The sequence below is a fragment of the Alternaria novae-zelandiae genome (genome assembly GCF_023758075.1).
Source record: "Alternaria novae-zelandiae strain BMP 2774 chromosome Unknown scaffold_7, whole genome shotgun sequence".
In the NCBI taxonomy this organism is placed as follows: Eukaryota; Fungi; Ascomycota; class Dothideomycetes; order Pleosporales; family Pleosporaceae; genus Alternaria; species Alternaria novae-zelandiae.
In genome coordinates this window covers 1,322,818-1,350,396 of record NW_026056967.1, presented here as the reverse complement: position 1 = coordinate 1,350,396, position 27,579 = coordinate 1,322,818, and the positions used below count along the sequence as shown (strand labels likewise).

Here is a 27,579-nt window from a genome sequence, read left to right as displayed (position 1 = left end):
TAAAAAGTGCCTTATATACTATACTAGAGATAGACTTAACGTTTAAAGCTTTAGTAGTAAATTTTAAAATAAAGTTAAGGCTCTTTATAGTAGTTAGTCTAGAACTTATATCTTACTAATTTTAGCTCTTGTAGTGTATACAAAGTTAGATAAAACTAAGAACTAAGAGTTTCTTAAGCACTAGAAGAATATTACTAGAGTTAATATTAATAAGTACCTAATAAACGCTGTTCTAACTAGCATATTAACTACTAATCTACTTACTAGATAATATCTAGCTAATTTCTTTAAGACTACTACTTATTTACTTCTAGTGCTAGTATTAAAGTCTCTATATAAGGCTTTTATAATTACCTATATTATACTTATTAAAAAAAACTACACTTCTATAAATTCTAGTAATATACTATAGTTATTTTTATAGTTTCTTTAAGAGATATATAATTCTATAGATAGAATCTCTTTTAATATAGCTAGCGCTTCTAAGAGTCTATCTTCTATCTATTAAATATTAGCTTAATTCTATTATGCGCTAACCTATTAAAATTATTCTTACCTAAGAACTCTTCTTATAGTTGCGCACTTACTAGAACTTAGAATTACTAAGAGAATATTAATATCTAATATTATAGTTATTACTCTTAGAACTCTAGTAGAAAGTACTAAGAAGATAACTACTATTACTCTAAAGACTATAAACAAGATAAGTAAGAATAGTTACGCTTCTTATAAGGTTAAGAACTTAAATAAGTTTTACAATAGCATTCTAGCGCCTTTTACACTACTAAAATTAGAGTATAACACTAAGATTATTAAGAAGAGCAAGAAGATAGATAATAAATCTAATGTAGGCTAAGAGCTTAGAAAGAGAAAGTATAATAGCAACTCTAATCTTAAAGACAATAATAATAATAATTACAACTTTAACAACACTTAAAGGCTAGAGAAGATAGCCTGTAGAGATTGTGTCTAAGGCGGTAATAATAAGGGACCTAACAATAAGATGCTCTTTAATCTTTAAGGAAGTTAGAAGTCTTAAGTTGTTCTTAGAAATAGTTGTGAGCTGTACGGCGATGATAGACATTGGCTAAGCTTAGAGGCAGGGTTCATACACTAGATAAAAGCAAGAATCATACCACTACACGCTGCGAAAGACCGACGTGAATCTCTAGTAAACTCTGCGTCAAGCGTCTTTGGACGCTTGCAAACCCAAGCATAGCTTGCGAGAGGCCCCGCGTTCGAGTCGCGGTAAGACCCATCTTTTTGCGCTTCTGGAGGCCCTGGCGGGGTCAGAGAGACCAGGATTGGCAGCAGAAACTATTTTTGCATTATTAGGTAGACTAATTAGATAGTTGGAGTGGTGGGTTGACAGATACACATGCTCCCGTCAAGCAAATCAACTCAGTTGTTCAATAACGTGGAAAGACTTAATATGTCTTGTGCGCAGCGATGTGATACTCTATCTCGTGACAGAGAGAATGCCTGCATTGCGGTTATAATCTAGTATTACGTCCATGTTACACTACTAGCATATCAATCTGAAAAACTTCGAACACGCATACACACACGTTGAAAGGCCATGACGAGGATAGCAGTGGCAAGGAATCTACTATATTATCTACGTTCCATTTGACTTCGCAGTGTCCCCCTTCTGATTCTGCGCAACCCCAAATGTAGCTCCACCCTCCTCCATAAACCTCCTCTCCTCCTCTGTACTGGTCCTACCCAAGGCAGCATTTCGATGCGGATACCTACCAAACCGCTCTATTGGATCCCTGTGTTCCTTTGCAGCTTTCTGGTAGTTCTCAATCAACATCTTCGTGCCATTGTACCCGTCCAACCCCTCGAGTTCTTGCGCGAACTCCGCTATTATTTCCTCGGCGAGATCATGGGCGAATAGGTCTTCGGAATGCATGAGGGGCATGTAGAACCAGGTCCTATGCGCGGCAGAGAAACGGAGCGCAGGGTGTTTGTCGGGGCGGCCAATGGGCGATGCGGGCGATAGAAGGTTGCGAACGAGCGCATCGCCCATGCGATCGTAATGCCCATACACGAGGCGCAGCCCTTCGTCTGTGCGGTAGATATTTCGCGGCATTTGGTCTAACAGGAGTGCGAAGCTGAGTGCTGTCCAAGCAGCGTCTTCTCCTGTTGCGCCATCTGCCTTGTTCTCTTCCTCCGCGACGCGCGCAATCTCGTCTAGGAAAGGTTGCGCATTCGCTTCTGGGAACTTTTCTGGGCCAATAGCTTCAAGGGCTTTGCCGCAGATATCTCTACATTGGCCGTCGAGGGCAAGTCGCTCTTCGGGACTGCCTGCGAACCAGCGCTTCGCGATGCTCATGTCAAACTCCTTGCCGCTTGTGTCGACGCCAGGGAACCATATGTCTGTTATCTTTCTGTATAGTGTCTTGTTGAAGATGGCAGGGTCGAGTGAGAAGGTAGAGGTGGACATCGTGCGCGGTAATGTGTGCGGGAGGTTCAGCGATTGGAGATTCGACGGGTGCAGACTCGACAGATACAGGCTGGATGTGAGGAAGCGCAAAGGCGTGCGAGCTGTGAGACGGGTAAGCATATCCTACGATGTCAGTTATGAGATTATACGCGCAAGGCTTTATACGTAGAGCTGAATGGACTCTATGACGCGCCTCGTGAGCTTGTTGCGCGCCTGAATCACGATTCTGGCTGCCTGAAGGAACGATGGATGGGCTCGGTGGCTACGAAGAGCCGACGGGGACGGCTGACTAAAGGACTGCCAAAATTCCGGATCCAGGGTCGCTCGGCTTCCGTCGTGCACTCTGATTACCTGAGACAATCTAATCATCCTGCGCATGTCATCGCAATGGAGGTAGTGTGCAGACAACGACAGCAGTACGCGACCTGTGCTTGGTGGTGAGGACGACGCGACGGATATCGGCCGAGCTTGCGTCGGCGCGCAATCTTGGAAGCACGCGCTACCAGATCTTCCCCAACACCAGAACTCGAAGTCTTGTACACGGACCGAATGCGTCCGAAGTTGGGGAAAAGTCCATGTACTAAACTTGCTCACCCAGCATGGCGCCAGGTCTACTCCGCATTCCCCCTCTTGTTCCACGCATGCAAAGGATAGCCAGCTAGGATTCATCCACCCGAACATGTGGGGAACCTGCATGATGGCACATCAGACACTCTACGCTTCGCGATACGTCGATATACCATGGGCATATCCGCGCATGTCCGGTCATTAAGATAGGCGGATGCTAGACGTACTACTCGCTCGTACTTCTGCTCAAGTCTCCTCTCACATGCTCCTTGAGCGGTACTCTTTCCAAGTAGCCCCACATGTACACCATCACTTTACTCCTGTTATCTGTTTTGGGCTTTATACTGTACACGCGATACAACAACAGACCACCAACTGGAACGAAAGTCGCACCAGGTCCTGCTGGCCTCCCGGTTCTTGGGAATGCACACCAATTAGGCCAGCAACCGCACCAGCAAATCACTGCGTGGGCTCGCGAGTATGGCGAGGTCTACAAAATCCGTCTGGGCTGGAACGACTGGTACATGATTTGTTCTCCCGAAGCATGCAAGGAGATTCTGGATAAACAATCTGCGCATACAAGCTCTCGAACGCAGTTGCCGGTATCTGGAGATGCACTTGGTGGTGGCATGCGATTCTTGTTTATGGAATATGGATCGGAATGGCGGAAGCTGAGAGGCATCAGTCATAAACTTTTGACACCAGCCGTCAGTGCGACGTTCAAGCCCAGTCAGGATTTTGAGGCGAAGATGTTGCTTGAAGAGATACTGAAGGGTGCAGATGCAGCAAAAGGGAATGGAGTTAGCTACAAGGCCATCCGAAGATACACTGTGAGCGTCATCATGACTAGCACGTATGGGCGACGCATTCCAGAATGGGTGAGTAGCGCATTTGAACACATGAGAATATCAATGCTGACATGTGGCAGGATTGCGACGAAGTGCACGGTATCTACGACATAATGAACGACTTCTCCACCATCGCGAAACCAGGGACGTACCTAGCAGACACGCTTCCGTTTCTCGGCAAGCTCCCCCCGCAACTACAATGGTGGCGTAAAGGCGTCAAACCTTACTTTGACAAACAAGCCAATTTGTGGATGTCTTTCTGGAGTACACTCAAGACTCAGATGGAGACCAAACAGGCCCCGGAATGCTTCGTCAAGCAATGTAAGTGATGTCGCTATGAGAACTTCATACGAGATATATTCTAACCCCTTACGCCTATAGTCATCGAGAGCGATTACGAGAAGCAAGGTATCAGTGAACTGCAGGCGGCGTTCCTAGCTGGTAGCATGATCGAAGCGGGCAGTGAGACAACATCCGCGGCACTGAACACTGCTATTCTCTACCTCAGCGCGAACCCGGACGTACGAAAGAGAGCAATCGACGAAATCAGAGGTGTCGTTCCACCCTCCCGGTCACCAACATTCGAAGACGAGCCAAGACTGCCCTATATCCGTGCCATCGTCAAAGAGACTCTACGCTTACGTCCTGTCACCAACATCGGTACGCCACATTACACAACTGCGCCAATAACATACAAAGGTATCCACATACCCGCCAAGTCAGTCGTATGTCTACAACAATACCCGATACACTACGATGCCAATGTATTCGAGGACCCTCATAGCTTCAAACCCGAGCGCTATCTCAACCACCCTCATGGAAGTGGACACTACGCGGCCGGCCCAGCTGCAAGCCGCGATCACTGGGCCTTTGGTGCGGGCCGTAGGATCTGCTCGGGCGTGCACCTGGCCGAGAATAGCATGTTCATCGTGCTAGCCAAGCTGTTATGGGCTTTCGACATCTTGCCGCCGATAGATCAACAGGGAAATGAAGTGCAGGTAGATACCAGCGATGAAGCGTTTGATGCTGTCGGAAGCACGACCATGGCGAAGCCGTACATGGTGAGATGGAAGGTGCGCAGTGAGGAGACTAAGGAGACGATCTCGAGAGAAGTGGCTGAAGCTAGGAGGGATGGATACGTGTTGAGGGGTGTGCGCGTTGGTGAAGAAGGTGTTAGGTTGTAGGCATGATCTGGCTGTCGCGTGCGCCTGTTATTACTTATCTCAACTTTGTTCAGACGTGCTTGCCCTATCCTTATTTCGTCATCGCGCTTGTTCGTTGCCCAGGTGTTTGTCGCGTCCACTTAGACCAGCGTTCTCCCGTCCTGCGCCTCGTTCCTACCTCGCCGTCCCTTCCATCTTTATCGCGACTACCACAACAAGATAGAATCTCACTCCACGTGTTTGTCATGTCGTCACCAAACAACAAGCCCCAAGGTCTTCCGCAGCCACCGCCGACCGTGATGCCTTCGACACCACCTCGACCAGCCTCATTAGGCGATAGCCAATCTTTGCAAGACGACGACAATATGAGCTCTAGCTCAACACCCACCAACTCACGAGGTTCCAACTTCTCTCCAGCCGATTGTCGCACCCTCCAAAAGATTCTCCATGACGTACGCAGCCCTTCACCTCTCTCCGCAACGTCATACTTTGACGAAACACCCGCAAGGAAGCTCAATCTCACTGCGACACCTACTGGTAGCCTCGCGGGAGAGCGGGTCGCCCAGAAGGAGAAGGTGTTCGATTCTGGCGATGAACGAGAGGGAGGCTACGAGGATGAAGATGACAGTATGGAACTGAGCGATGGCGAAGACGCTTTTGGTATAGACGGAAAGGAAGCCGGGGACACAATCGAGGATGTTATGAATCTTCCTGGTAAGACAGCACCACTTGTACCTGTCCAGGACTACAGCGGCTTCTATACCCACGATAAGTCCACGCCTGATGAGCCTAGCAAGCTGCAGCTTCGCCACTCTTCGATCGAAAAAGACTTGAAGGAGCAATGTCGACAGCAGGAATGCGCATCAGCGATTGCTGCAACAGACGGCGTCTTTGACACCGACGCGCTAAACCACGGTGTGTCAAGCCAGGCGTTAGCTATCGATGGGGGCAATGATCTCAAGAATCTCCAAGAAGATATTGGGATGCACCCAGTGGAAGACGAACAGGTGGCCACCGGTACGCTTGGTGTGAGTACCCACCATGGAGAGCTTGATCGATGTATACTAAATATGCAACAGTCCCTTGAAGCCTACAGCGACCAACCTCGAGCGCGCATCTCACCCCGCAACGTCCGCCGTGCGTCTGAAGATGCACTACCAGTGTCAACCTCGTTCATCGCCTTCCCTTCCCCTGCACGCGCCGTCGTGCAAACTCCCAACGGCATACACATCGACTTTGCGCCTTCAGCTACTACACCAGACACGCCTGTGACGAACACTCCTAGTTACTTTGATTGTCGCCAAGTCAAAGACAACACGCCGCACAAGAGCCGCCGCAGTGCCTCTTCGCCGACAGAAATTGTCGACCTAGCACGGGAGGCTAGAGTGGAAGAGGAGGAAGCGGCGGAGCAGAGGGAGCTGATGAATCTAGATCGATTTAGGGACATGGATCTTGCACCGATAGAGACTGTCATGGAGGGCGGACCAGCTGGCGACTTGATCGTGTGCGCAACTCCTGCGAAAACCAGTGACAAAGCCCTCTTTCCCCAAAGCGCATCTGATACCGCGGATTCCGAGATCGAAGAATGGATTGACCTGCAACGCCCACAGTCCAGATTGCCTTCACCACGTCGACCAAACTTGCTTGTCGAGCAGGACGAGGAGAATGATGCCGATGTTGAGGAATCAGATAGTACATCTGATCCCGATCAGCAGCAGCTCGCCGGTCTCCCACGATGCCCTACTTTCATCACTGTCATCAGCATGATACCAGCGGCTATCTTCTGGGCTACTGTTGCATCAATCGTTGACTGCAGTAGCAAAGCATTCGATATGCTCATTGAGAAGTTGACCGGACTGAAGGCGTAGATTAGGTTGGGGCAACCAGAGCTCAATCTGCGATGGTAGAAGTGCGAGTGATACGCTCGAGTATAGTATCCATGATTGTCTCTCGAGAGGATGGAAGCAATAGGAGAGAAGCGCGCGCTGCATGATTGGAATGAAGTATGATATATTAAGTAGATGGCCATGAGAAACACATTGCTTTTCGAGGCCTCGGATCCGCATCCTAACTCTGCCTGTCGCTGTGCAACACCGTTACTATGCGACTCAACGCCACCCAATGCAAATCGTATACACCTTCCTGGACCAACAAACCCTCCGTACTGTCCTATACCACGCTGTTGAAGCGTCCCTTATCAGCTCCAATCATAGTCAAAGACCATGAATAGTTCTTTTTTCGGTCATCTCCATCATCCTCTTCCCCACAGGCCTTGTAATTGAGTAATTGAAAGACACTGCTGAGAAGAGGACGCTAACCGTCACCGAGAATTCCTTTCGCCCTCTTCCCCGTCACCATCAACCTCGTCATCCCCATCGTCGTTGCCGCGGCCGTCGTAATCAGTTAGATCGTCGCTCATGATATGTAGTATCTGGCTGAATGTCCTGCTCTTCCATCGGCCCATGCCTTCCATGAGGTCTGAACAATGTAGCAAAGTACGGCGAGCAGCAAGATAGCCGCCTTCGAGTGCGATGCCCGTTATGCTGAAGCTGCCGCCGCGGTGTATGAAGTTGACGACTTGGGTAGCGTCTCCGAACCCTATGGGCGATTGTGGCGTATCGATGAAACCGAGTTGGCCGACAGAAATCCAGTCTACGAGGTCGAGGAGCTCGATGCAAGAGTCGCTCATGGGCCTATTATCTGTCGGTGGAAGAGCGAAGATATACAGGCCTAGAACGAGGGCGGCGTGGAAGAGTGCTACCACGCTGTGAGGGTTGACGATATCGCTCACTTTGCGGTCAAAGAGCAGCTTGTAGATGTGTGCGGCGTGCAATACACTTCGTCTCGCGCTTGGTGTTTGGCACCACATTGAAATGTCTTCCAGAGCGTTAACGGCAGGTTCGGGACCGGAACGTCCAGCTGCGAGTTCGAAATAGCGTATATTCGCTCCGAGGACCATGCAGGAAGCATGCCAAAGGACGGCGGAATTGAGATCCGCGGTGCGAAGTGCGTCAATTGAAGAGCCAGAAAGATTCACCAGCAAGGGAAGGATATCTCGACTCCGGGCATCTTCGGCGTATATCCGCCAAGGCTCAAGTTGCTTCTGATTTCCTGTCGCGGGAGCAAGCCTGTCATTGCTCTCGTAGATGCGCAGTAACAGGAGAGTCAGTAACGATCGGAAGCTTGATGCGTCGAGCTTGAGGCCTGGGGTCGGATGGAACGATGGTGTTATCCTCTGTGAGTGTATCCTCGCACCGCGCTGTACGAGATGGAACCACTTCGCCGCACTGTTGACATGATAGAGCGAGTAATCTGAGGGCGGCAGAATCTGGACTGTCTCGGGGCGGATCATTGGAGCTGTGGAGAGGTAGCCTGCCCACCAGCAGTCTGCTTCGATAAGACCAAAGATGATGCGTTTGCTGCATTCGACCTTTGACCAAGCCTTCCACTTTGAGTCAATATCGATCATCTCATCCAAGAGAGGATCTATCTTCACGCCCTCGTTGGCAGAGAAAAGACCTTGGCTCTGCGCAAACTACGAATGTCAGTCTGATGTACGAAAGCGTAGTACAAGCGGCTACATACCCCGATAAGCTCTGCATACATCTTCTCGGCTTGCGCAATACGGCTTTTCCGCTGCGTGAACGTTAGCTCATGACTTGCATGATCGATGATTACCACCTACTCCGGTGATAGACGCTAGATTCAAGGCTAGCAAGCTAGTGGCAATGATCCGCATCTGCCGATGTGGCGGATGATCTGTTGTTGGAAGGGTCTGTAGCTCGGCCAACGCGAGTTGTAACACAGCCTTATCAAGGGTCAGTATATGTGAGATGTACAGCTATCGTATTGCTTACCGGGAATGTGCGAGTGACAAACTTGGCTGCACCTGCGGTACCAAGAATGCTCAGGCCGATGAGACACATGCAAAGAAGTAATGGCCGTGGCGCATTCTTTGCAGAGAACGTCGGAATGTGAATAATCGGAAGGGTTGGATGGAAGTAGTACAGATACATCTCTAGAGCGATGTCCAAGATCTCGGCGGGAGGAAATTGTACACCTTCGATGCTCGGACTTCCTGCGGCATCCCCGCTCGAAGATGCAGTGTCGCCATATGATTCAGATCTTGGTGGGTTAGATGCCGGTAAGTTGTGCAAGGCGCTTTGAAGCCTGCCTCTGCACTCCTCGTCTAATCCCCATCGCGAGTTCCGCCGCTCCCTTTCACTCATGGGCGTTTCCATAGCTCCAGAGCCGACCTCCGACAGTATGTTGGTACATTCACACGCTACAAGGTTCTGCCACAGATCGGGCATAAGCCGGGAGGACTTGCGATTCCGGGAGGGCCAACAACTTTGGACTCGCTGGAATCGTTCTCGCGGCACTCTGCTTGCTATTGAAACACTGCTGCCCGATGGACTGGCCTGGTTTTCTGGAAGTGCTTGGAATGCTCCGTGCTCGAAAAAGCCTTCCACGCCTAGGTGATGCGATCCTTGGGGAGTGTTCATGTCGCCCTCGAGCGGAAACAGCCACGTTTGTAACGCGTCCGCAGGAGTGCGATTGGGGACTGGGTTGTTGCTTTGAACAAGTTCGAAAGCCCACTGGTCCAAACTTGAGACATGGCCGGCTGGCGAGAACGAGAGCGCTTCCATAGCTGGGTCGATAGGTGGACCCATACTCTCATGGGGATTTCGATTTGACATCTGGACATTCTCGGCACGAGCAATAATCATAGGCGATGGTGACCGCCAGGGTGTGTCTGCTCCAGGCTCCAGATGTTGGGCCGCGTTGATCAGCGCTTCGATCCGGTCCTCACCGGGTGACGGCGGTTGTAACCGCGATGAAGAATGACGGCCATCCGTGGGAGGTGATAGATGCGCATTGTAGTGGTTATTCACATTGATCTGCGGTATTTGCGACTCTCTCCTCCTGGACATGGGCGAGAAGTTGGAGTCTTCGCGGATCAATGGTGTTCCTGCTGGAGTCGGGCCGTTTACGTTCCGTGAGGCAGATGGTCGTGATGTCTGATTCTCGTCCATGGAGTTGTGTCGGAACTCTTGCTGGTCGTTGGTGTTTTGTTGTTCATTGCTCTTCATCCGGTTCATCGCATTCTGCGCATGGCCTTTGCAGTGCCGAAACAGGACATCGCTATATGAAGAGGTTGGACGCTAGTACGGAGGTTTTTCATTGGGGGCCTCACCTGCGCGAGAAGTGCTTTTTGCATGTCGGGCACTCATAGGGGCGCTCTCGTGTGTCTGAGATGGTGTTTAGCTCACTGCTGATGATGGAGGTTTGAGATGGACGAACGGGACCGCTCGTGCCGCTTCACGTGCTCTACTGGAATCGGGGTCAGTACACTTTCTACACGCGTTCGGCAGCCACGTACACTTGGTGAATGTGCGATCGCACATGCTGCACTGCTTTAACGCCATGTCGCTCGTCGCAAAGATTTGATGTGTTGGCTGATGATCGGAGGACCCTTCGCAGGCCGGAGTCTGCAGGTGCTGTCGGTCGCCAAGCGATCGCGGCTGCGGGGGAAAGCAAGACCATGACTCGGCCTAAGCATTATAGGCTCATCTCAACTCATCTACAAAATGCATATAAACCTGCAATCCTGCTGCTGCAGATTGCGCCGCGCGCACATCTGCGCATCCGAAGACTACAGCTGATCCTTACGTTGGTGGTCCATAGTCGCCGCTTGGAGATACCTCCGGCGCTCGGGACCCTCATCTGATCGCCAAACACCGTACCAGCTCCTAGCACCACCGATCGCTCCGTGCCTCACCACGGCCGTTGGATGATGAGGTAAATGCTCCTTTGAATCGCCCTCAAATTACCAGACTTCTCGAAGGATTTCGTCCTACACCAACCCCGGATCGACTCGCATGTGGGACTATGAGGCGTACGCTAGTGGGGCCTCCCCTGACTGCTGACCGTTGTTGGAATCATCCACTGTCTCATTCGCCTCATTAAGGTGGCTAGTTCTGCTTGATCTGGTGCGTATAATCAATCAATTGCTACTTTGGATATCGGCTAGCTGCGTTTCGTTGCGTCAATCTTCCGCTAGAGGGTCGCACATCAGACAATGGCGTCTCAGATAAGTAATCAACTAATCGACACTGAATCGCTACAAGCACAGCGCCAGGTACTAGCAAGTTTGTGACATGTCTTTGCCTAGCTCGACGAGATTGTGAGGCTGTATAGTATTGGATGTTTGGTCAATACGCAGGGGCATGCAGTTGGCCATGGTTAGATACTCTCTGCCTTCGGCGGTGTATTGAAAACTCCGATATCAGTATTAAAAATAGGCAAGCGAAGCACATCATCTTGAGCAGAGCGGAAAGTCGGAGATCACTCGCACCGATACTTCCAATTTTCAGAACACGAGGATGTCTATGCCACCTTGGCGAACATGTCCAACACTGCGGAATACACCACCAACAATACGCCACCACCAGGTCCAAACCTTAAGATCTTCGCCACATAGCCCTTGTACAACGCTCTGAACCCTTCTTCCCTCGCAACAACCCCCAAGCTCGGCCACGCCCAAGCGTACTTTTGTCTTACACCAGGCGTCTTGGCAACGCTCTGTATACGACTCTTGACAACATCTAGTGGTGTGTTGAACGTCGTCCCGACAACACCGCCTACGAACCCTGCTATGAGGTCGTTCCCCATCTTCTGCCTTCTTGGATTGCTCGAGGTTGCCGGGGCAGGCAGCTGAGCCCGTACCTGGAAGATGCAGCCAAAGTACCCGGCATTCCATACGATATGTCGCCATAACGTGGCCTCAAAGCCGTTGTACAACGCCAATGGACCTTCTTGGCGGACTACCTTGACAAGACAGTCGAGCAGCCCATTGTAGCGTGACGCGGATGTCTTGTCTTGAAGTCGGATCTTGAGGAGCTCGAAGGGAACGACAACAAGAGACTCGGTTGCGCCAGCGCTGGCACCGGTGAGGATGGCGAGAGGTTGGGTCAGGCTTGGGGCTGAGAAGAGGCGTTGATAGAACTGCGTGAAGGAATCATTTGCGGAGAACTTGATAGCACTGTTTTCAATCAGTCGCAATCGACAAAGACATAAATTCGGGTCGTACCGCTTGGGAACCTCCATCAGTATAGGCGCAGTGATGCCACGATATAGTCTTGATGCACCTTCATTGCGAATGATCTTTCGGAAGCAGTCCAGAACGCCATTGTACCCTTCACCATCCATAACTTTGCCATGCTGAAGTTGAATTCGTGTTTTCACTACATCAAGCGGGTACCTATCTACATTCTTAGCACTGTCTTCGGACCTCCGATACCAAGACAATCTCACATTACCAAAATCTCCGATATCCCAGCTACGGCCCCAGCAGCAAACTGATAGCGGAAAGGCAGTGGTGCTGCATCGTTGCCATTGCCAACGGTAACGTTCTTCGTCGCCATGTTGAAAACACGTACTCTCTACTTTCACGCGTTCAGCATGCCGTTACCAACCATGCAGCGCTTCCACCACACTACCAGTACGCCTCCCATCCCCACTACCTCCATCATTCCACATGAACGGCTCTTGCAATATCCAGGCCACATGGCACATGCAGGGCACAATACACCCGCGATATAGCCAAGAGCGTGTCGCGTGAAGGACGTTATAGGGCCCTTAATGTATTAATGTAATTCTAGTTTTATTTGCTAAGGCGCTAGTCTAAAAGTAGATTTTTTTCTCCTATAACGCTACTTATGCGAATAGTAAATATTATAAAGCTATAAAATTAACTTATAACGCTTCTTTTCTACCTTTACCTTTACTAAAATTACTTACTATAGTAATTAATTACTATATTTACTAACGCTAGCTACTACTTAATTTTTTCTACTATTCTAAAGAAGCGCTACTTAGTATATATTAGCTATAGCTATACTAAAAATAGCTTTTAAAGTAGCGCCTTAAGCTTTATAAGCTTATTAGTATAAAACTTAGAAAAGCTAAAGACTAAAATATTAGCAACTTTATACTATTACTTAAGTAAATTATATACTATTATTAAGCTTCTTAAATAAGAAGATAGCTACCTTTATCTTAAGTACGCGTTTTATTTACTTTTTTTCTCTATAGTATAAATTATAAGGTTTCTTAAAAAATAAAGCTATATAATAAATAATCTTATATTTAAGAAGTAGAAGAAGAACTAAAAAAGTAAAATAAGCTACTTAAGTATTAGTAATAATAAAAGAATAGTAGTTAAAGTAGTTAAAGAAGATTATTATACTTATAATTATAATAAAGAGGTAGAAAAAGTAATAGTAGAAAAGCTCTTATATATAAGCTAGTTAGGCTTTATATTTAGTTTTATAAAATAAGCTATCTCTACTTTATAAGCTATTATAAAACTTATTATAATAACTTATTACGTATTTATTATAAAGTTATCTTTTACTACTATAAGTATATATAAAGATAACTACTTTAGATAAACAGCTTAGTAAACTACTATTACTAAATATCTTCTTTTTTAATGTATATAACTAAAGTACTCTTATAAAAAGACTTCTTAGGCTTAAGCGCGAAAGACAGAGAAGGACGTTGTGGGGTGCATACTGATGGCGCATGTGGGGCCAGGCGTTCCGGTGAGATGTGGGGCCTACGCGAAACGTCACTTCGCTGACAATCGACACGCGGCTCAGGAAATTTCGGTGGCTGACTCTCGGACAGTTGCGTCCCAATGCGTCGGAAGAATCGGACCTCGGAGATGAGGTGTCTGAATCATGTGAGGACGTGTGTGCTCGCGCTTGGTACCCTAGTTGTTTGTTTTCGGACGCGTCTTCGCAATGGGGATTTGGAATACTGGGTACGCGACTACCTACGCCACCGTCTACGCGACTACCTTCTTCTCTCTCAGCTCTCTGATCCCAGCTTCGTCGTACCCCAGTACGTCCCTCAATATCTCATCCGTATGCTGACCCAACAATGGCGGCGGGCTCCTGATCCGCGGCTCTGCTCTCGAATATTTGACCGGATGATTGACAAGCTTCACCTTGCCTACAGCAGGGTGCTCAACCTCTTCGATCATATTGCGCGCAAGAACGTGCTCGTGCTCGACCGTGCCCTTGATGTCGTTGACAGCCGCGTATGGCATGCCGCTTCCCTCGAAGATTTCCAACCATTCCTGCGTTGTCTTGGTCATAAGCTCGGCCTCTACGAGCGTGTCGATCTCGGTACGGTGCTTGACGCGGAGCGCGTTGGTGAGGAAGCGGGGATCGGTTTTCCATTCTGGACGCTGTAGCTTGTCGCAGAGGATGCCGTATAGGCGGTCGTTGCAGCCGCCGACTGCTATGTTGGTGTCTTTCGTCTTGTAGGCTCGGTAGGGTACTACTGTTGCTGTGGTGGCGTCAGCATCATCATTCTGACACATGGCTCATGTATGCGCTTACCATGTGCAGTTCCCCATCGTCCGCTATCGCCCTTCCCTGTCACCAGCGCACTGCTGGCGATGTTCGCTAATCCCGAGACCTGCACGTCGCTCAAACTCGCGTCGATCCACTGACCTAAGCCGGTCTCTTTCCGCGAATACAACGCTGCTTGTATGCCGATCGCAGTGTACATCCCGGTCATGATGTCCGTCACCGCTACGCCGACCTTGACTGGGGGCCCGTCGCGCTCGCCAGTGATGTGCATTAAGCCCATCTCAGCCTCGACCATAACATCGTAGCCCGCGCGGTCGCGGTATGGCCCAGTTTGCCCATAGCCGGTGACAGACGCGTATATCAGGGAGGGATTGAGCTTCGCAAGCGTCGCGTAGTCGAGCTGGTACTTTGCGAGTGATCCGGGGAGGTAGTTTTCGACGAGGACATCGCATTCTTGGGCTAGTCTATGGAGGATGGAGATACCGGTGGGGTTGTTGAAAGCGAGTCCGACAGACTTCTTGTTGCGATTCACCTGCATCATGTTAGCAGTATGAACGACATATTCGTGCGGCAAGTCCTACAGAAAGATAATATGCGCTTTCGCCAGGGAATTGGCGTTCGATACCATCGGTATAGGGCGCATCTGGTGGACCCCAGGACCTCGTGTCGTCGCCTCTTGTAGGGTGCTCGATCTTGATAACGTCCGCTCTGAACGCTCATCAGCATATGTGATACATAAGTATACAGTTATTGCATACCCCAGATCTCCAAGAATCTGTGTACAGTATGGCTACATGATGTTAGCGACCATGAGCCTCCGGCGAGGAAACATCTACGTACTCCTGCAAGTACCCGCGTCATATCCAATACTTTGATGCCAGCCAAAGGTAGTTTCTCAACCATCTGCTTGTCTACGTCGCTCTTGGTTGCAATGTTCCTCCTCCATGTTTGCGACATTCGACTCGCGATCCGATTAGCCGCATGTCCAAAGTGCACGCGTTGAGCCGCTTTCGCGACAGCTCCAAAAGAATACGACATGGTCTTACTCCAGACCTGCGATGCCAACACACAGTCATGTTAAAGGACGCGAGCATAACTTCTTGAAATTCCTGCCCCACATGACGCTTGTGGGGTCGGCAAAGGGTATGGAGTGTGAATGCACAGACGTTTCTAGTTCGCTATGCCAAAGCTTGCGATGCTCATTGTATGGAATTGGGATTATCGTGTACATGTAATTACAAGAAATGCAAAACTACATCGCTGAAACGCCAACAGCAATCAAGACCGTGAACCCAAAGAAGCTATCATGCATGAACGCCGTTCGTCCCGTTGGTCTTTGACTCAGGGCTCAAGTATTGCTTGAGCTCCTCCGCGTGAACACCATCCGTATCACTGGTGTTTGCGCCATGTGAGAAGCCACCAAAGTAATATGGTGCAAGTCTCTTCTTCTCAGCGATCTTGTCGTCTTTGATCCGGGCAAGCAACTCCTGGGCTCTCTTGTTGGCGGAGAAACGGTCTGGAAGAGCATCCCAGACCTTGTAATCGGTACCGTGGGTCTCGATTGTTCCGCAGCCTTTGCGAGCGTACTCGGTAAAGAGGAATAGACGGCTCGATTCGACCATGATGGTCAATTGTTCTGAGAGGCTGTTAGTACGTATTCGACCACTCGGCGATGCGGTTAGCTTACCAGTCAGTATCTTCTCGGGCTGGCTCTCGTGTATCCGCATGCCGTGCTGATATCCCTCATGGAATCCACCGTGAGGCGTGTGGCCACCCTCGAAACTACCACCGCCGGGCTGGAAGTCGTCGCTTCGTCCAAGACCTTGTCCGTATAAACAGGCAAGGAACTCTGACGCGGAATTGCGGTGGAAGTATGGTAACCGGAATGTATTGGTCGCAACATCCCATCTCGGGCCGAACCAGAGGAAGTCTGCGAGTGGTGTCATGGGATCGCGTGACTTAGCTGTGAGCACTGTGAAGATCGAAGGATCAGTGTGGTCGATAGATGTGCTGTTCTGTGACGAGAACTTCGTCAGATCGTATTTGTACGGTACGACATTGCCGTGCCATGCGACAAGGTCGAAGGGGCTGTGGTCTTGTTGGATCGCGACGAGCTGACCGTTCGTCTTGTTGACAATCTGCCAATCGACGTGCAGATCATCATCGATAGCAGCTACCGGGTAGAGAAAATCGCGAGGATTGGCAAGACCGTGGCCGCCTAGTGGGCCGAGATCAGGAAGCTCCCACATAGAGCCCCATACTTCTGTGATGTAGCCACGCGCCACTGGCGTACCCGGTGCTAGATTGAGGCAGAAGCGGATGCCGCGCTGGATGACACAGATCTCACCGGGCTGTAGGAAAATCTTGCCCATCTCTGTCTTGATATCTAGATTACCCTGTTGGGCACAGATGAGGAAGTCACCGTCGGTATTGCAGAACGCTCGCTGCTCCATACTAGAGTTAATCATATACACGTATAGCGCAAGACCCTCCTTGATGTTTGGGTCTCCGCTACCGCAGAGAGTATGCAGGCCATCCGCGAAGTCAATCTTCTCGTCGTCTTTTGGCAGTGGGAACGGACGCCATTCTGCTTGCTCGGGAAGCGTGTCGACCTTGGGATTGATGGACAAGAAGCAGTTTGTGATGTTGGACTTTGTCTCGATAGGAACGTAACCCTCTGTCACACGTTAGCCAATGTCTGCGAGAACTTGCCGCAATACGTACTGTGAGCAGCCGCTGGTCGACACCGGTACATATAAGTGCTGAAGTTGTGTGCACGTGGAGCTGCGAACGCTGAATACGTAATGCCTTCAGTGTAAAGTCCAAACCGGACTTCTTGGGGGTTGTTCTGAGCGACAGGTAGAGTGCCAGGAATGACCTCAGACTGATGTCGGTTTCCCCATCCTGCTTGGTAGTCGTAAGGATCGTTTGCACGCGTTGGCTTCAGTCTTTGGAGATCGGTGAAGTGAAATGCCTTTTGGGGGTCGGTAACGAGCTGGCGTTCTTTGAAGTCTTGCATGGTGTCTAGCGTATGACGATGATTGTAGGAGTGATCTAGCTTACCATGTAAAGATTTCAGCCTTATATTGGAGTATCCATGGCCGTGGAATGCTAGGCCGACATCTGCCGCACTTGGGTGGTCCGGCCTGCGCATCGTATGTGGTGGCGGGGCCCGACCCTGATAATAGCGGGGTTTCCGTTTCGGTAACTGGGCTACGGGAGCTGTGAGAGGCCCACATAGTGGCCGCGACCGGGTTAGTGGAACTCGTCAGATGAAAGTATGATAGCCTTTCCCACATGGAGGTCATGGTAATGTGGACGTGGCGCACTTGCGGGGTTCTTCATTGCTTCTGAGAAGAGCACCAATCGAGAATATAGTGCTGACTCAGATGAACCAGTCAGAATGTGGTTCTCCCTCATATCTACGCATGGCGATTGTTGTTCCCTGATGAATGACATGGATGTGATCTATTTGGATGCAGCTAAGACCTCGTCCACCATGAGTCCACATGAGCCTAGATAGTTCTTTGCATCGCACAATGAGCTCAGCTCTTCGCCGGAGATCTTATCGGTAATCTCGGGTCGTGTCTGTAGAGCTTCCAACAAGCTGGTGTCGTTCTCAATGCTTTCTTTGCATGCCTCGTAGACAACGTCGTGAGCTTTTGACCGACCGACGTGCGGAGCAAGACCCATCATGACAGCTTCTGCGACAATAAGACCTCTAGTGGAGTATAGGTTCGTGAGCATCTGCTTCGAATTGACTACCAGACCAGAGAGCGCAAAGTCAGCTTGGTACAGCGCTCCGACAGCCATAACGAAGCTCTCCGGGACGGCCACCCATTCGAGATGCCATGGACCGGAAGCACGCTCGAAGTCCGATACCATGCCATCCAGCACCAAGCCAGCATTCGATCGCAGGACCTTCGATGCGGCTAAGATGACCTCGCTCGAGATGGGATTTCGCTTCTGAGGCATAGTTGAGGAAGCACCGCGGTGTGGTACAAAGGGCTCTGACACTTCCGAGAGCTCATTGGAAGACATGATGATAATGTCTAGGGCAAGCTTGCCGAGGGTACCACCAACAAGGGCGAGATAGTTGGTGATCTCTGCAACACCATCTCGGGCGACGTGCCAGGTGATCGGAGGATCTGTCAGACCCAGGTCTCTTGCCATTTCCTTTCGAACACGAATGCCATCATCGCCCGAACCTAGTGAAGCCAAAGAACCTGCGGCGCCTCCGAACTGTACCATCAAGGCGCGAGGTTTGAGCTGCTCAAGACGCTCGAGATGTCGTTGAAACCCAGATAGCCAAATAGCGCACTTGTGGCCAAAAGTGATAGGAAGAGCATGTTGAAGATGGGTGCGACCAGCCATGGGCGTATCCCGGTGCTTTCTTGACAGGTCTTCGAGGTTTTTGATGACGGAGCGGAGTGTGCGCTCAACGATCTCGAGGCCCTCCTTCATCTGCAGAATGCTTGCCAGATCCATAATGTCCTGTGTTGTTGCTCCCCAATGCACGTATCGCCCAGCCTCCTCACCGCACGATGCAGAGAGCTGTCGCACCAAAGGAAAGATGGGGTAGCCGACGATTTCAGTTTCGTTGCGTAGCCTATCGTAGTCCAGTTCGACTTCGCGAGCTTTGGCCGTCACAATCTCTCCGATATGAGATGGTATGACATTGCATTTTGATTGTGCTCTTGCCAAAGCAGTCTCAGCATCAACGCATCGATTGATATACGCTTTGTCGTCGAAGACCTTTCTGATCTCATCGGTTCCAAACAGCGTACGGAAGATTACTGAGTCGATAGCGCTCACGCTGCCGAGAGATCGCCGTTGGAGACGAAGGGTGGTTTGCCGGGGGATGGCACGCAGTGGGACGCGTCGAAACAGGAACATGATGTGTGTTGCAGTGGGTGCAGCACCTCAATGAGTTACGAAGGGGAGGTGAAGCCCCAAAAGGAGCTCCAGCACTATGCAAGACATAGTGGCCTTGAAGCGGTGGACGTGTGGGACGCGGGTGCAGCCAGCATCCATGGATCGTGTGGGGAAGACAATGCCGGCCTCCAAGCTCGGAAGCGGCCAGCCTCTGCACTCCACGCTAGCGATTGGAAGTGGCTAGACTCTTTGTACACGTGACGCACGCGACACTTTCGTGATTTGCATCATCAATGCTTAAAACATTTCTACGGAACTACGACTCTCGAACGAACAACGAAGCAACACCTAAGCCGGTACTCGCGCACATGCTGACAATACCCATCTCCTTGTCCTGGCGTAGCAGCTCGCCGAACAATGTGGCAGTCTGCCGTGCCCCGGTCGCGCCGGTGGGATGCCCAAGAGCTATCGCACCGCCATTCGGATTGACCTTGTCCTCATCGAGACCCAGCTCCCGAATGCACGCAATGGTCTGGCTTGCGAACGCCTCGTTGAGCTCAATGATGTCAACGTCTTTTAGCCCAACGCCTGTCCACTTCAGCAATGCTGGTATGGCGTATATCGGGCTAATGCCCATCTCGTCGGGGGCGCAACCCTTGACCTGGGTGCCAACGAAGCGGCCAAGTGGCTTCAATCCACGTTCTTCAGCCCACGAACGTCGGGCGAGTATGGTAGAGGATGCGCCATCCGATATTTGGGATCTGAAAGGTCAGCTTTGCGAGGACTTTGAGTCATGTCTACTTACGAGTTGCCTGCGGTACTCTTGCCGCTCTCGCCGAACACAGGCTTGAGCGTCGACACTTTCTCAAAGGTCAACCCATGCCGAATGCCGTCGTCCTTGTTGACTTCGTGCCCTGCAGGCTGGCCTGTTGCCTCGTCCATCCTCTGAACCGTTACGGGCTCGATCTCCCAATCAAAGCGACCTTCCTTTTGGGCGCGACTTGCGCGCCCATGACTTCGCACCGCATATTCATCTTGCGACTTCCTGTCAACCTTGTATCTTTCCGCTACGTTCTCAGACGTGATTCCCATAGGCATAAGACAGTCGCGCGCATCTTTGACGGTCGACCCAAGCAGCGTGGGTGAGACATCGGCTGGGATGCCCCGCGAGCTGTAGTTTCTCGACATGCTCTCTACACCGCCAGCCAGCCCCACGTCAATCTGACCCACCATGATCGAGTGTGAGATGTGTGTGATGGCTTGTAGACTGCTCGAGCATTGCCGATTGACTGTATGGAAGGTCGTGGAGTTTGAAAAGCCGGCATGATTCAGCGCCATACGTCCTGTCTTCGCGAAGCCCAGTTCGGCGAGTACATTCCCAATCATAACATCGTTCACGTCGACTTTTTCGATGCCAGCTCGCTGTACTGCAGCTTTCATAATCTGTTGTATTCAGCAACAGTGCAGCGCGTTCTCCTGCCGAGACTCACCGGCATCAGGATGTCTTCTGGATGAGCATCTTTGTAACCGCCCTTGAAACTACGATTGATTGGCGACCTGACCGCAGAAAGTAAAACTACATCGTTGGGGCTTTTCTGCAGCACATTGCGCGTGGCTTTGCTAAAGGACGCCATTTTGGCACAACAACTGATAATCTACGCGTCGCATTGGTCCAGGAATGCCTATTGTATGATCTCACAGGGCCGAGAAAGTGCCGCATCGTGGTTGCGGCGAGAGCTGTGGCGGGGCGACGTGTATGTGTGGGGCAGGAGCGAGAGACCCCTCCATGCCGACTCGGGCAACAACGCAATGATGCTTGCCGAATCTAGCTTGCATGCGGACGCGACCATTGACTTTGAACATTTTCACGCGCAAACTGATCTCAACAAGACATTACACGATGGCGCTCCCGAACAAGTACCAGAATGGCAGCATTGACTCCTCTACCAAGGGAGTGTACAGGGCATCGCCCGTCAAGCTCATGATATACGGAAATGGTACGCAGACTGCGGTTGCGAATCGAAAAGAAAACTTACATGTTCGCACAGGAACGAGCAGCCAGCTTTCAGATGTCATTGCCGAGCTCGGTGCTACAAAGGCCTTCATCATCACCGGACGATCTTTATACGAGAAGACTCCCGTGATCAAGAACATTGAGAAGACACTTGGTTCTGCGCATGGTGGTACATTCAGCAAGATCGGACAACACGCGTATGTGGAGAGCTGTTGAAGTATGACAAGCGCAGGCTGACAAGTCCAAGACCGATTCAAGATATCAAAGAAGCCACCGCGCTGATGACAAAGTCCGGATGCGATGTACTCATATCGATAGGCGGTGGCTCACCCATTGACTCAGCCAAAGCCATTGCATACAATATCCACGAGGAGACCGGAAAGTGGATTCCTAGTATCGCCGTACCAACAACACTGAGTGTAGCTGAGACGACGCAAAACGCTGGCTTCACCACCGAAGAAAAGCACAAGATCGCCGTGAGCAACCCAGAACTTGTACCCAAGGGTAAGCACGATGTCGGATGGTCGGAGAGACTCAGGCTAATCAAATTCAGCTGTGGTATACGATGGTGAACTTGCTGTATACACACCCTTGAACCTCTGGACAAGCACAGGAGTAAGTTCATCATCTCCCCAGGCGATGAAGTCTCTGACACACTGGCAGATTCGATCACTGGACCACGCAGTGGAGCTGATGTACCACCCTCTCGCTGCTGAGATCCCGACAAAACGCATGTCTTTGGAAGCTATCAAGGATCTCTTCACATACCTACCACAATCGAAGGCCAACCCCAATGACGCCGAAGTGCGAACCAAGCTTTTCGTTGCTTGTTACTCGTCACTCTTCCCCTTCCTGTACACTGGCGGAGTCGGCCTCAGTCACAGCATCGGCCATGCGATTGGTGCAACATACAGCATTCCGCATGGTATCACCAGCTGCCTCAGTCTCGCACCGACGGTACACTTCAAGGCGAGCAACCCAGAGGAAGCGAAGCAAATCGCTAGGATCATCCCATACATCGGGAAGCAAAGTACTGGCAGCGACGAGAAGGATTCCCACGTCGTTGCTGACGCCATTGCTGGACTGGTCGAAGAACTGGGACACAAGACCACATTGACAGCTGTAAGTAGCTGAAGCATGCCGAGGAGGCCATTGCTAACGTCCAATAGTACAATGTGCCGACTGGTGATGCGGAAGAAGAGGCTATCGCATCGCGTGCGCTACACAGCAAAGACCACAAGGACTTCGCTAGCTGTACGTTATCGCGCCCGTCCTCCGAAAATCCTCTAGCTAACATACGCTGCAGTGAAGCAAATCGTGCACGATCTATACTAATCGACTCGATGAGTTTGTCATGTAGCGTCCATAGTAATACATATCTACCAACTCTTCAATACAGACATCCCAAATGTGCCCGCAGCCCGTCAATGACCACCAGCCTTACTTACACTCGTTGGCGCGTCAGCACGTGAGCCAGCCATCGTGGCTCGGCCTTGGAAATGTTTTCCACGTTGCCTTTTTCCGCGTGCCGGTTGGCCCAATGAACGTGCGTTTTGGCCGCAACCTCCGCATCTTGGCCGGCTAAGTCCTCATCCACCTCCGATTGTGGAGCTTTGCTCTTACCCGCCATCGGCACGGCATTTGCATCGGTCTGACCCAATCGGTTATTTGCTGTCATGCATGCCCTCGTGGTGCTCGTGTGGGGAGCGTCATCTCCGCTGTTCACCACAATTCTACACCAGATCTTTGTGCACTGAGGTTTGTGGAGAGTCTGACGCTTCGATCTGGTGTCGATTGAGCTGAGCTTACACTCTGGGAATCGGACAACGTCATTAACGACCTTTGTGCCATCTCAAGCTGAGCCAAGCGATCCGAAACCCATCGTTCCGATTTCACTTCCTCGGTACTTCGCGACTCACGACTACGAACCTCACGATGCAACGTTCTCTCCTTTTCTCGGCGCGCCGGCGCGGCCCAGCGACGGGCATGCGATTCTTCTCTGCCAGCGCGTCTCGGCCAGCCATCAACAAGATCGTCTCCTCCGCACAAGAAGCTATCAAGGACATGAAGTCCGATTCCACAGTTCTGGTCGGTGGATTCGGCTTCTCTGGAGTCCCCAACACCCTCATCAACGCTCTACGCGACCGAAGCGACCTTACAAACTTCACAGTGGTCAGCAACAACGCCGGTATGCCAGGTGTCGGGCTTGGACAGCTTCTGGAGACGAAGCAGATCGGCACGATGATTGCGAGTTACATCGGAGACAACAAGGTGTTTGAGCAAATGTACCTGAAGGGTCAATTGAGTCTGCAGTTGACCCCTCAGGGGACCATCGCAGAGAAGTGCGCTGCTGGTGCTGCGGGTGTACCGGCTTTCTACACACCAGCAGCTTATGGAACAATAGGTATGCGATCTACACTTTGGGATGAAAAGGGCAAGACACAGCTAACACCCTCCAGTGCAAACCGGCGAACTCCCTGTACGATACAACACCGACGGCACCATTGCGAAGATGGCCCCTCCCAAAGAAACCCGCGAGTTCAACGGCAAATCCTACGTCATGGAAGAAGCCATCTTCGGTGACTACGCCTTCGTCAAAGTCGCCAAAGCCGATCGTCTCGGCAACTGCCAGTTCCGCAAAGCACAGAACAACTTCAACGAAGCCATGGGCAAGAACGCGAAGATGACGATTGTCGAGGCCGATGAGATTGTTGAGGATGGAGAGATCGCACCAGAAGACATTCATCTCCAGGGCATATACGTCAAGAGGGTGATCAAGAGCACAGTGGGCAAGGAGATCGAGCGGAAGGTCTTCTGGAAGAGCCCCGAGGAGCAGAAGAAGGCACTGCTGGAGGGTGGTAAGTCCATACGGACAATGACCCGAGAGAGCGTGGCTAATAAAGTACTAGGCTCGACCGAGTCGTCGCAAAAGCGCGAGCGCATCATCAAGCGCGCAGCACAAGAATTGAAGGATGGCATGTATGTCAACCTCGGCATTGGCATGCCGCTGGCAGCACCTGCCTTCCTACCCGAGGGCACCGAGATCGTTTTGGAGTCTGAGAACGGAATTCTGGGTATGGGACGGTATCCCAAGCCTGGGGAGGAGGTAAGAATGCGATAACAGAGGGGTGTTGACAGTGTGACTAATGAGCTCAGGACCCCGATCTCATCAACGCCGGAAAAGAGACCGTTACTCTGATTAAGGGCGCATCAACATTTGGCAGCCACGAGTCTTTCGGCATGATCCGATCAGGCCGGATAGACGTCGCCATGCTGGGTGCCATGCAAGTGAACCAATACGGAGGTTCGTTCCATACTGTTATCATGCATGCCTTTCGTCCCACTAACTATTTCTAGACCTCGCAAACTTCATGCTTCCCGGAAAGGTCAAAGGCATCGGCGGTGCCATGGACCTAGTCGCGAACCCCACACAGACCAAAGTCGTCATCACCATGGAACACGTCGACAAGAAGGGCAACCCCAAGATCCTAAACCAATGCACATTCCCTCTCACAGGACAAAAGTGCGTGAGCACTATCATCACAGACCTGGCAGTATTCGACTGCGATCGCGTCGAAGGTTTGACCCTGAAGGAGCATGCCAAGGGAGTTACCGTGGACGAGATCAGAAGCAAGACGGAGGCGCCGTTCAAAGTCAGTGAGAATCTGAGGGAGATGAGCGTGTAGGAGAGATGAACAAGAAAGATACCAAAGAAGAAATACCAACACTGAGCGCGCAAGCAAACAATCTCTACCCTATGATTTGAAGGTTCGGCTAATCAAAACCTATCTACTACCACCTTCCACAGCATCCAAAAACACATACGCCGGCGCCGGCATATCCTCACTAATATCACCCCAAGCACTCCAATGTTTCCAGACCAAATTCTTCTGCTCAATCTCATCCGCAATCGCAATCGCCATATCCGCGACACTAATCCCCGTCAACCTCCCCTCAAACACATCTTTACCTTCCTGCTGCTCCCCCAGCAACACCATATCATCAACACTAATCTCATACTTGCCCGTCCTCTTCCCCGGACGGTACAAAGCAGACGGCGAAACAAAACTCCAATCAAAGTTCTTCCGGTCTTCGAAAAACATGTACGCCGTTCGCCCCGCTTTAATAAAGTCCGATGCGTTGTCTTTTGCGCGGATTTGTTTCTCGTAGTCTGCTATTACGGTTTTGTCTTCTTCCGTGGTCGTTCCCGAGCTCTCTGCTAATCTGGCTTCGCGGTATCGTCGCAGTGAGGTGCCCATGATACCGAGGCGCTCTTCCATGTATGCAATGTGCGCTAGTGATGTGGAGATGGCGCGGCGGTAGGCGAGGAAGAAGTCTGGGTGGTCGACGCAGGAGACGTTAGTGCCAGGGACGTGGAGGGAGCCTGCGCCGCCGACGAAGACGAAGTACGATGCGGGTCGTAGCTTGTAGGCGAGCAGGATCTTGCGGACGGATTCTAGGAACGGCACTGTTTTGGATCAGTCATTGGATACCGGTATCCCGAACCGGGCGGGACATACTGTACAGCAAAGCCCCTGGACCGGCTGTATGCGGTCCAAACTCGCTGACCAAGACATCGAGGCCTTTAAAAACTTCTGATAGTTCCTCTATCGAGACTTGATCGACATCTACTGGCCTGGGAATGTAGCGCGGATGCTTTCCTACTTTCTCAGGGTTGCGTGATATACCAACGACGGTATGGCCGCGGTTTAGCAACTCGACGGTCAGATAGGAACCGCCAAAACCTGCAGGGCCGATAACACCTATCCGGAGGGGCTTTGGTGACATGGTGGTATAGAACAACGATGAAGGTATTTGTGATTGCGCTCAAATTTGGCACTTGAGTGTGAAGCAGGTGGGTACATGTCGCGTCGCGTTCACATGACTACCATGCTATGTTGTCAAATGCAAGGTTACGCGTGTTCAATGGCAACGATTTCGGAGTGGTACGCCGAGGTTGTTGTATTGGGGAAAGGCAATTGGGGAAGTGAGGGGACGATGTGGGGCTTGAGTAAACACCAAGGGGCGAATGACGCTAGCCGATCCAGCGAGTACATGGAGAGGAACATGATGAGTGTTGTAAAATGAGGCATCCTGAAGGGGAAACAGTATCAGAAAGTTGAATCTACTACTGTCACAAGATAGGGTATCATTTGGAAATATGACGTCGGCAGATAACTACGCATTCATCGGTGAGCATTCTTAGCCAGCACCTTAGTAGGCATTACTAACAATGACAAGGTCTCGGAGCAATGGGCTACGCAATGGCAGCCAACATCCGCAAGAAGATAGACCCATCTTCGACCCTCTACATCAACGACATCAACGCCTCGGCGTGCTCCCGCTTCAAAGCCCAATACTCGTCCCACGGCCCCATAGAAATCGTCGCTACAGCACGCGAAGCAGCAGAAGATGCCAAAGTACTAATCTCCATCGTACCAGGAGGAGAAGATGTAAGGAAAGTGTATCTACATGAGAAAGACGGAGTGATTGCAGCGAAGAAAGACCAAGACAGAGTAATGCTGGAATGCAGCACAATTGACGTGAACACTACGAAAGAAGTAGGCCGAAAGCTGAAGAAAGCGGAAATGGGAACATATATCGACGCCCCCGTATCCGGCGGCGTCCCAGCAGCAGAAGCAGGCACCCTATCGATGCTGATCGGCCACCCACCGCCAGCGCAAACACCAACATCCTCAGCTTCTCCAGACTCTCGAATCACGACGACCCTCACGATGCTTGGCCCACCATCCAAAGCCTTCTACCTGAACACCCTCGGCGCCGGTCTCACCGCCAAGATATGCAACAACTACCTCTCCGGCACCATTCTCCTGGCTACCGCCGAAGCCCTCGCAATAGGCGTATCTCACGGCCTCGACCCCTCCGCTTTATACTCCGTGATCAAGAACAGCACTGGTCAGTCTTGGATGTGCGATCATGTTATGCCCATTCCCAATGTGCAGAAAGAGTATTGGGTACCGAGTAACAGTGGGTATAAACCGGGGTTCAAGACGCAGATGATGCTGAAGGATCTAGGATTGGGTATCGAGAGTGCGGGTCAGGTTGGGGTGAGGCCTAGTATGGCGGAGAGGGCGTTGGAGGTTTGGGAAGAGGCGGCGAAGGACGAGAGGTGTGTGGATAGGGATGGTAGTAGTATATATTTGCATGTTGGAGGTCTTCTACCGAAGGGATACGAAGACAAAGGGAGGAAGAATGAGGATGAAACGTGGGAGTTTGCGGAGTAAGGCTTCTGTCATCTTTAATATACATAGTGGTG

At 50.9% G+C, this 27,579-nt stretch overlaps 12 protein-coding genes across 12 annotated transcripts; 4 read left to right on the top strand and 8 right to left on the bottom strand.

Moving 5' to 3' along the window:
- Positions 1 to 1,618: 1,618 nt before the first annotated feature.
- Positions 1,619 to 2,449, bottom strand: J4E88_004459 (uncharacterized protein; the record flags this gene model as incomplete). Its single annotated transcript, XM_049398104.1, has 1 exon — positions 1,619 to 2,449. The coding sequence occupies one exon, from the start codon at positions 2,447 to 2,449 to the stop codon at positions 1,619 to 1,621; it is 831 nt and encodes a 276-aa protein (XP_049256549.1).
- An 866-nt stretch (positions 2,450 to 3,315) lies between these two features.
- Positions 3,316 to 5,048, top strand: J4E88_004458 (uncharacterized protein; the record flags this gene model as incomplete). The annotated part of the gene is made up of 3 exons (XM_049398103.1): positions 3,316 to 3,894; positions 3,945 to 4,185; positions 4,246 to 5,048. The coding sequence occupies 3 exons, from the start codon at positions 3,316 to 3,318 to the stop codon at positions 5,046 to 5,048; spliced, it is 1,623 nt and encodes a 540-aa protein (XP_049256548.1).
- Positions 5,049 to 5,392: 344 nt separating this feature from the next.
- On the top strand, positions 5,393 to 6,895 carry J4E88_004457 (uncharacterized protein; the record flags this gene model as incomplete). Its single annotated transcript, XM_049398102.1, has 2 exons — positions 5,393 to 6,055; positions 6,107 to 6,895. The coding sequence occupies 2 exons, from the start codon at positions 5,393 to 5,395 to the stop codon at positions 6,893 to 6,895; spliced, it is 1,452 nt and encodes a 483-aa protein (XP_049256547.1).
- Positions 6,896 to 7,347: 452 nt separating this feature from the next.
- J4E88_004456 (uncharacterized protein) lies at positions 7,348 to 10,456 on the bottom strand (the record flags this gene model as incomplete). Its single annotated transcript, XM_049398101.1, has 5 exons — positions 7,348 to 8,562; positions 8,613 to 8,663; positions 8,713 to 8,835; positions 8,885 to 10,172; positions 10,452 to 10,456. The coding sequence occupies 5 exons, from the start codon at positions 10,454 to 10,456 to the stop codon at positions 7,348 to 7,350; spliced, it is 2,682 nt and encodes an 893-aa protein (XP_049256546.1).
- Positions 10,457 to 11,417: 961 nt separating this feature from the next.
- J4E88_004455 (uncharacterized protein) lies at positions 11,418 to 12,454 on the bottom strand (the record flags this gene model as incomplete). The annotated part of the gene is made up of 3 exons (XM_049398100.1): positions 11,418 to 12,072; positions 12,121 to 12,291; positions 12,345 to 12,454. The coding sequence occupies 3 exons, from the start codon at positions 12,452 to 12,454 to the stop codon at positions 11,418 to 11,420; spliced, it is 936 nt and encodes a 311-aa protein (XP_049256545.1).
- A 1,427-nt stretch (positions 12,455 to 13,881) lies between these two features.
- On the bottom strand, positions 13,882 to 15,370 carry J4E88_004454 (uncharacterized protein; the record flags this gene model as incomplete). Its single annotated transcript, XM_049398099.1, has 5 exons — positions 13,882 to 14,387; positions 14,441 to 14,945; positions 14,995 to 15,121; positions 15,172 to 15,203; positions 15,254 to 15,370. 5 exons carry the CDS (start codon positions 15,368 to 15,370, stop codon positions 13,882 to 13,884), a joined length of 1,287 nt encoding a protein of 428 aa, XP_049256544.1.
- A 347-nt stretch (positions 15,371 to 15,717) lies between these two features.
- J4E88_004453 (uncharacterized protein) lies at positions 15,718 to 17,432 on the bottom strand (the record flags this gene model as incomplete). Its single annotated transcript, XM_049398098.1, has 3 exons — positions 15,718 to 16,049; positions 16,101 to 17,090; positions 17,138 to 17,432. 3 exons carry the CDS (start codon positions 17,430 to 17,432, stop codon positions 15,718 to 15,720), a joined length of 1,617 nt encoding a protein of 538 aa, XP_049256543.1.
- A 449-nt stretch (positions 17,433 to 17,881) lies between these two features.
- On the bottom strand, positions 17,882 to 19,309 carry J4E88_004452 (uncharacterized protein; the record flags this gene model as incomplete). The annotated part of the gene is made up of 1 exon (XM_049398097.1): positions 17,882 to 19,309. One exon carries the CDS (start codon positions 19,307 to 19,309, stop codon positions 17,882 to 17,884), a length of 1,428 nt encoding a protein of 475 aa, XP_049256542.1.
- Positions 19,310 to 19,604: 295 nt separating this feature from the next.
- J4E88_004451 (uncharacterized protein) lies at positions 19,605 to 20,922 on the bottom strand (the record flags this gene model as incomplete). Its single annotated transcript, XM_049398096.1, has 3 exons — positions 19,605 to 20,049; positions 20,094 to 20,731; positions 20,779 to 20,922. 3 exons carry the CDS (start codon positions 20,920 to 20,922, stop codon positions 19,605 to 19,607), a joined length of 1,227 nt encoding a protein of 408 aa, XP_049256541.1.
- Positions 20,923 to 21,188: 266 nt separating this feature from the next.
- J4E88_004450 (uncharacterized protein) lies at positions 21,189 to 24,988 on the top strand (the record flags this gene model as incomplete). The annotated part of the gene is made up of 12 exons (XM_049398095.1): positions 21,189 to 21,285; positions 21,337 to 21,499; positions 21,550 to 21,806; positions 21,856 to 21,917; positions 21,966 to 22,424; positions 22,472 to 22,556; positions 22,609 to 22,619; positions 23,160 to 23,706; positions 23,762 to 24,160; positions 24,212 to 24,408; positions 24,459 to 24,606; positions 24,660 to 24,988. 12 exons carry the CDS (start codon positions 21,189 to 21,191, stop codon positions 24,986 to 24,988), a joined length of 2,754 nt encoding a protein of 917 aa, XP_049256540.1.
- A 99-nt stretch (positions 24,989 to 25,087) lies between these two features.
- J4E88_004449 (uncharacterized protein) lies at positions 25,088 to 26,090 on the bottom strand (the record flags this gene model as incomplete). The annotated part of the gene is made up of 2 exons (XM_049398094.1): positions 25,088 to 25,770; positions 25,823 to 26,090. The coding sequence occupies 2 exons, from the start codon at positions 26,088 to 26,090 to the stop codon at positions 25,088 to 25,090; spliced, it is 951 nt and encodes a 316-aa protein (XP_049256539.1).
- A 373-nt stretch (positions 26,091 to 26,463) lies between these two features.
- On the top strand, positions 26,464 to 27,547 carry J4E88_004448 (uncharacterized protein; the record flags this gene model as incomplete). The annotated part of the gene is made up of 2 exons (XM_049398093.1): positions 26,464 to 26,494; positions 26,544 to 27,547. The coding sequence occupies 2 exons, from the start codon at positions 26,464 to 26,466 to the stop codon at positions 27,545 to 27,547; spliced, it is 1,035 nt and encodes a 344-aa protein (XP_049256538.1).
- Between the last annotated feature and the right edge of the window lie 32 nt (positions 27,548 to 27,579).